At 44.9% G+C, this 11,649-nt stretch overlaps 1 protein-coding gene across 2 annotated transcripts in view; it reads right to left on the minus strand.

Annotated features, from left to right (window-relative positions):
- The window catches only part of LOC135388715 (voltage-dependent L-type calcium channel subunit beta-1-like), a 133,666-nt gene extending 122,017 nt beyond the window's left edge, over window positions 1–11,649 (minus strand). The window contains exons 1-2 of one of the 2 annotated variants that reach the window (XM_064618449.1): window positions 11,339–11,649; window positions 849–929 (exon numbers count right to left, since the gene is read on the minus strand). In XM_064618449.1, coding sequence (XP_064474519.1) covers window positions 849–929; window positions 11,339–11,419 — 162 coding nt within the window. In that variant the 5' untranslated portion in view covers window positions 11,420–11,649. Of the gene's footprint in view, window positions 1–848; window positions 930–11,338 lie in introns of those variants that run through there. The other variant, XM_064618452.1, reaches the window with a different exon arrangement.

Below are 11,649 nucleotides of genomic sequence, written 5' to 3' on the forward strand. Positions count from 1 at the left end.
TTCCCTGTGAAGTCGGCCCAGGACGCGCTATCTCTTCCGAGTAACATGCCGCCATGTCTATTTTTAGAGTGTAGGAACAGGGAATGAGCCTTAATTGGCCCGCGGCGACAGCGTTATCAAGGAAATCGTGTTATCAGTATTTCACTCACCACGTCACATAAATGAATATGATGGAAAGTAACTGTTCTGAGGCTTTTGGGGCGATGACAGCCGTACTTCAGCTAAATGAATTATCATTTTATAGCTCATTGACTACAATGGGGGGGGATATGTTTAGGACTAGAATGCAATACAGTCCATATCAGTCATCAATGCTAAAGCGCATCCATTTACACAAAACTCAAGGAGAAGAAAAAGCAGAGTGTTCAGAAAGGAGAAATTAATTTTCCTTTTGGAACGGTATTTTTACAAATATTTGCTCTTAAAATCCGCGCCTGCGGCACATATCGTGGCGCAGAACATTGGGACAAATTCTACAGCTCCAACGGTTGCCTCTCGGCTACAGTTTTCCGGCGAAACGAGCAAACAAAAAGAGCTCGTAAAGACTTTTTCATTAATTCGGATTAATTGATGTAGTAAGCGCCGGGCTTCAATTTTCGTGACCCATTTGGTGTCCTCCACTGAAATGCGCATTTGTACTAGGTGCACACACCTTGAGCTGTAAGCAATGACATGCAATTCATTTGGCAGGCACGGACATAAATATGGATGGAAATAGGTATAACAGACAGGATACGACAGCTGAACGTATAACTGTGTTCACTTTGGGGGAGAGGAGGTAAGACATCGAGGTGATGAAGATGACGACAGGCAAGAAAACGGGCGCGCAAGAAAATAATTCATCTTACCTGTCTCACAAAACTGCTGGAACTGTCTGAGAAATTTCCATCTGAACGTCGGCTTCGTTCACGTTTCTTATGATGCCTTGCCTGCAAGTAAAAGGGAAAGTCATTTTGTTAATTGTCAAACTAGTGTAAGGCAAATGACACGGATGCAAAATGGGAGTCGCCTGCCTTTGTATGACACATTTCGTGCATTCTAAATACAGGACTTAGCCGCATGACGCACTCTATGTTAACCATTGCGCCGTATGGTACAGCGGTCACTTGTGATTTTAAGATAGAGGAGATGGAGAGAAATAAGGACGTCCGCCCTTTTGTGTCAGTTAACACTTATCCAAACTGCCACAAAAAGTACGCCTAACATTAGCAACAAATCAGGAAAGCGAACGATATCAGTGTGGAATTGCGGTTGGTTTGGAGTGTGCTATCCGGTGAACTTCTGAACCTTTGTTCCGGTGAACTGAATGTTTGGCTAGCAGCGTGCTGTATGTAGTGAAGATACGGACCTATCAGATTAATCTATACAAAAGGCGTCAGCCAACAAGTTGAAAGCTCCGTTTGGAGCCGACACAGTCGGCGCGTTAGCTTGGTAGAGTTCATAGCCCCTTTAAAAGAGCTATGAACTGTATGAAGCGAGCACGCCGACTGTGTCGGCTCCAAACTGCGATTTCAACATGCTGTCTGTGACACCTTTTGTGTAGGTGAATTTGATAGGTGCATATCTTCAGCACATAGCACGCTCTTAGCCAACCATCTTCCCGAATGACAACGTTCTCGCCCATGATTTGTTAATAAAGAGAGGCGGAGCCTATTATGTATCTATTATGCACGGCTACAAAATGGGCTACGCCTCCCGTTTAAAACAAATCAGAGACGAGAACATTGTTATTCGGGATGGTGGTTGGCTAGGAACGTGCCATGTAGTGAAGTTCATCTTGAAGAGCCCATCAGTACCGGTCATCCTGCCTCTACATCACTTTGAAGTCCTCAACTCCCCTCTGCCACTTTCTTTTCCTTTTTTTTTTTTTTTTTTTGGCTATAGTCGTGACGATGCCCACTTGAGTGCGGCCAACAACGGCAAGCTACCTCGATCCCCCCCCCCCTCATCTTGAAGAGGGTAAAGCAGAACGTTATGTGTACCTCCGCGGTGGCGTCTGATTGGGTGCTACAATTCTTCAGATGACGTAACGATGGATAGAGGTATCTGGACGGCGGTGCGTCTACTCGCCCGAATACGAAAGAGAGTGCGTTTTTGTATTAACGCTGCACAAGTTATGAAGGAGAAGAATTGAACAATAAATTGTAAATAGAGTTACGAAGCGTAGAAGAACAATATTACATCTATTAAACCCGTAACTAAATACATGCAGATGGGAGTTCATACCTCCTTTAAAGTGTATGAATTGTAAAAACAAAACTTCAGCGCTTTGCACGTTCCTACGCGCTCAAAAATGATGGTGGTGTTGGTGAAAGGGCACCCCGCTGTCGGCCTCACAGAGGTGGGCAACGTCACGACTGACGCTCTGGGGAAATGTCATAGAAGTGTGCCGACATATGTCTGAAAGCGTCACAGCCGGCACCTGGATTCGAACCCGGGTACCTCCCAGTCTCTACGTGACATGGGTAGCACACTAACCACTGAGCCAGGCGGGCTGCCGGGCTGCTTAAAAATGAACTTCATCACATAGCACACTCTAAAAACTGAACATCACCGCATAGCCACTCTCCGGCAAACATTGCCACGACCGGTAGGGTTACCACTTCTGATTCGAAAAGAGAGGGGGGCGTACGCCTTTTTGTGCGATAACCCTATCATTCGAGGCAATGGTTGGCGCAGAGCGTGCTATGCGGTGAAGCTCTCTTTTAAAAGTGTAGCCTACCATCGTTCTGAATAATACTGTTCTCTTTCTTGGATCTGTTAAAACTTTCGTTTTCTTTTGAATTGTAAGAATTATTAGTAAATAATAATAGGTAAATGCATGCGGCATTTTTGTCATACTTTGCGTGTATATTAGCGCACACGTGATGCAGAACTTGACCACATGACACGTATTGACCAACCATATTGCACAGAATGATTCCGTTTACTGAAATTCCGAATGATATTTATTACTGTAAATTTTGTAAATTTATACTCTCCCGCCATATATTTTCGATTCCTTTTATGATCGTTTGCGACAGGACTTCACCGCATAGCACGCTCCTATACACTCTTAAAAATGAACTTCACCTCATAGCACGCTCCTAGCCAACCATAATCTCGAATGATATCGTTATCTGCCCTGATTTGTTGAAAACGGGAGGCGTACGCCTTTTTTGTGACACTTATGCTGTTCATAATTGTCACAAAAAAGGCGTACGCCTCCCGTTTTCAACAAATAAGGACAGATAACGATATCATTCGAGATTATGGTTGGCTAGGAGCGTGCTATGCGGTGAAGTTCATTTTTAAGAGTGTAGCCAATCGTCGTCCCGAGTGATATCATCCCCTTCCCTGATTTGTTGAAAAATGGAGGCGTAGACCTTTTTGTGACACGTATCTACTTATCCCAATTGCCGCAATAAGGCGTATGTCTGCGTTGTCTGCAAGTTTGGAGTGATAAGGTACACTCTGTGCAATGGTTGGCCTTCATCGTGTTATGTGGTGACGTTTTGTTTGAGGAGAAAGTAGACGAGGCTGACCCTGTTATCACACCATCTCATCTCATCCTGGCTACAGCCGTGACGCAGCCCACATACGTGAGGCCAGCAACGGCAAGCCGGTTTTTCGTCACCACCACACTGTTAAAACAGAACTTCACCACATAGCACGCTCCTAACGAACCATCATACCGAATGATATCATTCTGTCTCGTGATTTGTTCAAAACAGGGGGGAGGCGCCTATCTGGGACAAGATAATCTGTCCCAGGTAGGCGCCTCCTCTCATTTTCAACAAATCAGTGCACAGAATGATATCATTCGGAATGATGGTTGGCTAGAAGCGTGCTATGTGGTGAAGTTCTGTTTTAACAGTGTACCACCACCACCACCATCTGTCTGAGGAGAGTTGGCTGTGAGCGTGTTATGCGATGAGGTTCTGCCTTTAGAGTGCATGGTACAGAGTACCCACGAACAGTGGTAGGCATATGGTTTTGTGTGCTGTAGAAATTACTCTCGCTTTTCTTGGAAGAGGATGTCGTGTCCTCCTCGACTGAAACCATTTTAAGAAGTGAAGACACGACCGCGAAACGTTGTTTCCCGCGCACAAGCTAAAAGAGACGTCAAACATAAAGTTATGTCAATTGTCACAAAAAGGCGTAAGCCCACCTCTTTCCATAAAGCAGGATTGATGACGGTACCGTTCTGTGCAATGGTTGGCCTCCAGCGTATTGTTATGTGGGGAAGTTTTGTTTTAAGAGAGTGCCTCGTAGAAAGCGCGGGGTCTACGCCCTTTTGTGACAATTAGCATAACATTATTAGCTTCACAAAGGGAGTACGTTTCAAACAGGAACTGTGTCATTCGGGATTACTGTTGGATCTAGAAGCGTATTATTGGTGAAATTCAGTTTTAAGAGCGTACCTTCCTACCTAATCACTACATTCTGTTACAGCTGTACAGCAGTTACTCGTCGAGTTGCCGTACAATTTCATCAAGTTTCCGTACGATATTGGGGTTTACTTCTGTCATGTCATGGGATTATCCTCTTTATATCCTCTTTTTTAGCTTTTATCAAATCGTAGACTATCGCCAGTGGGAAACACTGATTCCCAAACTGTGCTCGAAGTCATTCGAAAATTACATAATGATCGATCTCTTTCTTCAAAAGAAATTTCATAACGGTTGGTTGAGCAACTCTTCTTGCCCACTGCATAACTCGGTGTATAGTTCTGGCTTCATAGACATCATAGTAGCAATAGACATCATAACAGCAAATGAATCATTCTGTGGCAAAGTAGGACGTCGGTGTAGTTCGCAAGTTTAGATATGCCTGTTTTAACATAACATGCGCAGTGAAAAAAAAAATATTACAACGCGGAAGATTATGGCTTCATTTAACTGCTGAGCCCACCACTTTTTTCACCAACAGTCTGTCATGAGGCCCAAAGCATCCCATTGATCACATTTGAATCATATCTTTATATTATGCTGTCACCATCACCACCACCACCACCACCACCTATGATGTCACAAAATTTTCCTCATTCGTCGCCACTTCATGTAGGCATTTATTTTTGTTGTTGTCGGAAACGTATTCGTATCGGAGGGCAACGAAGCCCAGACGGTACTCCACTCACAACGTACAGCACGTGTTCTCAACATATGTCACGAGACAGAACAGTATCTTTCTGGATTGCAACATTTTTTTGTATCATTTGGTGATGTTTTGTTTTAAGATTATATCTTAAAAAATAAGCAAGGTGCGTTAGATATACAGGGTGTTCCGCGAGATGATGTCACTAAATTCCTAAAAATAGGCTTTACTTCAAAAATTTGTAAAAATACTTGGAATACACTCGCAAAGACCAGCAATTTTGACACCAATTGAGGCTGTTTGCATACGTGTCACGCATTATTTAAGCGAATTTGCGTAATTAAACTCGAAAAATTGCCAAGCAGAGGCAGCGTTTTTCTTCCCGAGCTTCCGAATTCAGTTAGTTAGAAAATATTTCAATAAAAATATGACAGCCGAACATCCGCCACTGGGCGAAGTATACGCTCGGTGAAATTTGCGTTTGCGGAACACTTGGCTCCACCTTTATCGCGGCAGAGTGGAAAGAGCGACACAGTTTTATTATGACCGAGGGCCTGGTCGCGCCACCCGTTGTTATCAGTTACTGGCGACTGACGACAGATACGTTGATAAGGGCGAAAGGTGTAATTGCGGCATGGTTTGTTTTCCTCTTCACTCTAAAAACAGAGGGCGGGGGGCAATGAAAAGGCTCGACGTTGTCGGGCTCACAGAGGTGGGCAACATCACGACTGACGCCCTGGGGGAATGTGCGTCCTGGGCCGACTTTCTAGAGGAACTTGTATGAAAGCGTCTGAGGAAAACTTACACTGTTAATACAGAACTTCACCACATAGCACGCTCCTAGCCAACCATCATTCCGAATAATGTCATGATTCGTTCTAAAGAGGGGGAGGAGTCTATCTGGGACATGCATAATGTGTCCCAGATAGGCGCCTCCTCCTAGTTTCAGCAAACAAGGAGACACAATGATATCAGTCGGAATGACGGTTGGCTGGGAGCGTACTATGTGGTGAAGTTCTGTTTTAACAGTGTAGGAAAAACCCCTACGGCACAGCCGGGACCGGGATTCGAACCTCCCGGATACCTTCCAGCCTCGACATGACTAGTTCACCAGATAGAACGCTCTTAGCCAATCGCCGCCCCGAATAACATCGTTTTGTCCCCCCCACGATTGGTTAAAAACGGGTAACGTACACCCGTTAAAACAGAACTTCACCGCATAGCACGCTCCTAGCCAACCGTCATTCCGAATGATTTCATTATGTGTCCTTATTTGCTGAAAATGGGAGGAGGTGCCTTTCTGGTACACATTATGCATGTCCCAGATAGACTCCTCCCCCTGTTTTAAACTGATCATGACGCAGAATGATATCATTCGGTACGGTGGGTGGCCAGTAGCGTGCTACGTGGTGAAGTTCTATTTTAGCAGTGTCGGCCTTTGTGGAACACTTGTCCAGTACAAGAAAGGGGTACGCCTCGCGCTCTCCACAAATCGGGAGTGAAGGCATTCTGTGTAGTGAAGAAATTCTGTGTAATGGTTGTTCTTCTTCTTAGAGTTTCTGTTCTGTCTAGAGAACTTCTGTTTTTAGAGTGTGGTACAGGGGGGAGGGTATTTGGACGGAGCCATATAGTTTCGCAAACGTAAATATCGCGCTTCGCCAGTGTCCAGCACCGTGTGTCGGAGATTTCCGGCGCACGTCAAAAGATCCTCACATGGTCGAAATTATCCGCAGTCCTATACCCTGCGGCACGTGCAGCATGTTACCACACTGGGTAGACAAACCTAACGTGTAACACCACGGCGCCATTATTATTCGCCCACACTCTTAAAAATGAGGGTGGTGGTGGTGTTGAAAAGGGCACGCCGTGGTCGGCCTCGCAGAGGTGGGCAACGTCACGACATACGCCCTGGGGGAATGTGCGTCCTGGGCCGACTTCTAAGGGAACGGTGCCGACATATGTCCGAAAGCGTCTAAGGAAAACCCAGGAAAAACGCCAGACAGCTCAGCCGGCACCGGGCCTTAAAAATGAACTTCGCGGTAGAGCACGCTTCTAACCAACCATCATCTCGAATGACATTGTTCTCTCCCCTGATTTGTTAAAAACGGGAGGCGTACGCCTTTTTTGTAACACAAATGCAGTTCATAATTGTCACAAAAATAGCGTACGCCTCCCGCTTCTATCAAATCAGGGGAGAGAACGTGTTATTCGAGATGATAGTTGGCTAAGAGTGTGCTATGTGGTGAAACTGATTTTTAAGAGTGCAGTGACGGATTCGCGACTGTCATATTTTTGTAGAAATTTTGTGAAAAAAACCTCGTGATTTTGACTGGTATAGTGTGCTATGGCGATAGGCTTCCGAATACAGAATAATTCTACCTTTACTTGGCAAACTTACCAGCTCAATTACCAAAATGAGCTTAATTAATGCGTGACACGAATGCAAACGGCTTCAATCTGTGGCACAAGTCTGCATGAGCGTATTCGAAATAGTTTCATAATTTTGTAAAGTAAAACCTATTTTTACGAGTTTAATTACATTCTCTCGCGGAACACCCTGTATTAGTTAGCGTCTGGCTTTTTCAGATTAAACACGACACCCCCAGATTATTCCCTCACTGATCAGTTTAGGACCAAGCAGGGTTAAAATCGAATTTTCCCCGAACTGCGCCCACGTATCGCTTTGTGTCACGTGCACTATTTAGTAGCATTCGTACGCATGTCAGATGTAAATATTGCTTGTGTATTTGTGTAGAACAATGACCTATTGAAGTACATTTGGTGTCGCGACATGTGGTGCTTGTCATTATAAATCGCGAGATATGCAATGACCAATATATGCAGTTTAATTGCGGGTCGCTTGCCCGACAGAAAGTAACTATAGGTAAACGGATAACAATCGAATGCAGCAATAGCACCGATTTCACCCCGAATTATATACCTAAAAGTAGCACCCGATTTCCCCCTCCCCGAATCCGGACGAAACGCCAGACCCTATCTACAGGGCATATTTTCGTTGCTTTCTTCATTTTTTTTATCTAAGCGTTTACAGATTTTTTTCCAACAGATTTTTTTTTTACGGCATTCATGTTATTTTCAATTGAGCTTTATGGCCAGGTGGATATTCTCACGAATAAAGTATGTAACTACACGATGACTAATTACCTGAAATTCACTAATTAACGCTTTCGTTACGGGATTTCAAACAAAAGCGAGATATTTGTCGGGGGGGGGGGGTAATGGCAGAATCAGCTCGCCGTTGTAGGCCACACAGAAGTGGGCGTCGTCACGACTCTAGCAAAAAAAAAAAAAAAAGAGAAAGAAACACGGACGGACGGAGGATAGAGGATGAAGGGTGGAGATGCGTAGAGGGTGCGTGAGTTCGTCGGGGAGAGCAATGTGTTAGATGGGTTGTTGAGCGAGATAGCAGAATAGGAGACAATCCTCGCTGAAAGCCAATCGGAGTTTAAAATGACGCTTGAAACGCGGACGTGCGTTGAAATATCCATAGCAGAATTTTGATATACAAATCAACCGAAACCGAAACCTCGGCAACCAGGACACAGCACTCATCCCGCGTCATATGGCCACGTGCTTCTGAATGACGGAGATGATTGGAGTAGGTGCTGATCTGTTCACCAGATCAACCACTTTCCGGCCCACACTCTAAAAGCTAAACTTCACCGCATAGCACGCTCTGCGCCAACCGTTGCCACGGATGATAGGGTTACCGATTCTGATTCGAGGAGAGAGGAACGCGTACGCCTTTTTGTGTCAATTATCATGCATCCAAATTGACCCAAAAAGGCGTACACCCCCACCCTCTCTTCGAAGCAGAAGCGATAACCCTATATCATTCGTGGCAATGGTTGGCGCAGAGCGTGCTATGCGGTGGAGTTCAGTTTTTAGAGATGCAGATAAGCCTGCGTGATAAGGTGACAGGCTTCTTCGGCGCGCGGTTTTAGTTTCAGTTCATTTATAATAGCGATATCCGGTTATGGATATTTCACGACACGCGCATGTTACTGGATTTTGAAATGACTGTCTCTCGTTCTGCTGTCTCACTTTTGCCCGAAATCCCCTAAATAAAGTTAATTAATTAATTATAGTTAATTAGCTATCGTGTAGTTACATACATTCTTCGAGAGCATGCCCGCTAGGGAGTATAATTCAAATACAAAAAACGATTTCTACGCTACTCTCATAGCTAAGGTCCCGGGTTTTCCGTGGTTCCGCGATGCCGCGAAATACCGCGGAATCCTTCGTTTGGCACGGAATTTCACGGAATCCCTTATTTTTAGGGGTGTGCGGATATTCGAGTTCTCGTATTCGGATCAAATATCAATCACGCGGAGTATTTCATTCGCGAATCGAATACCTAATATTCGGACGACACCTCCCGAAAGTGGGCTTCACCTGACACTACATTGCATGAGGTGAAGTCTGCTTTACGAAATTGCCCATGCTTCAGGACCAACACAGACAGATTGTAGTTTAGCTTAAGATAACGTTAGCCCAAGTTTATTGTGCATACTCCGCCTGAGGAAGGGACGTCGTCCCTCCCGTGTGCAGTTTAGAGGTGGCATTTTATGAAATATTTTTTTCTTCCCGCATTACCCAAGAAAATGAACTGTTTCCCATTTCAAGCAGCCGTTTACTGCTTGCCGCTGACGGTCGCGGAATTTACAAGTCGGTGCCGCAGAATTTTGAATTTGCCGCAGCAGAAAATCAGGGACCTTACTCATAGCTTTTTTTTTTCTTTATGAAAAATCTATGAAGGACCAAAAATGCCCCGTATATTGCATATCATGCAGCCATGTGTGGCGACACCACATAGCAGTGGCACATAGCACAATGTACACATAGCACTATGTAGCACAAGGTACACTGACCATGACAGCCTTGGGGATGTTGGGACATCATCATCAACAGCAACAAATACAAGTAGTGGCGTTGAGTGTGGAAATTTGCACATTTGTCGCGCACTTGCCCATATACTGGTTGGGTCACACAATATGGCTTTGTTATCAGTGGTATTTTAAAAAAAAATTGTAACAGTGATTTACCGGGAGCAAGTGGGGCTCAGAGACAATGTAGCGTTAAATGACATGTTATAGAGATAACCGATGGATGTCGGGGGGCTAGACTATAGTGTATCATAAATAAGAAAGCATATTGGAGATTATGAGTAGTGTCTCAGCACGAAATGCGCATTTTAACGTGGGATATTTGTTTTACATATTTTCGATTATAATGGTGCGAATTTTGATCATGTGAACATATCGGAACATATCAGGTGAAAATAAATTTCAATTGAATTTTCAATGTAATGCACTCAGATACATGACACTATTAAGGTATAATAAGGCAGGCACGTTTGCACATCACATTCAAATGATACTCAAAATTTTGTTCATATATATCACAGCCACGTTAGACAAAAAATGGACACACAATAGCGGTCTCCTTCCTTAGCAATACAATCACGGAATACGGCTTCGTGAAAAACAACCCACGGTTGACAGACAGAAGCCAACTAACTTCGTAGCCAATTCATGACACGTGTTGTTCTTTAGGACATGCAATCCTGCGTAACACCAACACGGCTTAGGTAAATGCAACGCGATAAGCGAAATGCGAAAAAACACACATCTAACGTAACACACTAAACAAGCAAAACGTTGCTGGCAATTACATAATTACGCAATTTAACGAGTAAACTCTCGAATATCCTCCCTGGAGCACGCGCTCAGCCTTTGGCGGCTCACAGTTACCGTATACGGCAGCGGCATACGCGGACTGGTTTCGCGGCCGCTCCCTACGCTTCTGCGACTCACCTGCCGAAAAATTAGCGTCCAAAAAGTGCACCACTGAAGCTGTTCAAACGCTAACCTATCGAGGCGACGCGGAACCAAAAGCGGTTCCTTTTAATTATTCCACCGATGTATCGATTTGCATCACGCTTGCATGCGCGACCACAAACCGTTTGTATTCCCGACGCGATCTACTTCACTATAGTCACCCATTGTGAAATAAGTTACCCTTCCGCGTGACAGATGCGAAAACGTTCGCCTTTTCTGCGCGTGACACGTTCGTGAACGTGCTAGAAGAGAATTTTTCGCGGAAAAGGCCTAGCGTTGGGAAGCGAGCCAACTTGGCTTGTCACATACGCCTATCGCGATGGCCGGGTTTGAGCGCGGTTGACGAGCGAGGGCCCAGCTTTGCACAGTTTGTCTTATAGCTGGAGGTGGATAGTACTTACTTGAGAGTGTTTCGATCTAAATGCGACCGGTGGGATTTCATCCAATGCGAATGACTGATGATGAGTCGGCGGAGTCGCCATTGCAGACTACCTCACTACGGCATGTAATATCCCCGGGTCTATCGGCATCTTCGCCACTTCCACCGGTCTCGGTATTTAAGCCATGAGAGACGACTGTGAATGGAGCTGTTTCCCGACAAGGTGTAGCTGGTGCCGCTGCAGCTGTTTCACCAACGATATTGTTTCTGATACATCAATAACTGGCAAGCCCTGAAGGGACAGCACACACACACACACGCCACTCTTTTCGG

Source organism: Ornithodoros turicata, chromosome 3 (genome assembly GCF_037126465.1).
Source record: "Ornithodoros turicata isolate Travis chromosome 3, ASM3712646v1, whole genome shotgun sequence".
Lineage (NCBI taxonomy): Eukaryota > Metazoa > Arthropoda > Arachnida > Ixodida > Argasidae > Ornithodoros > Ornithodoros turicata.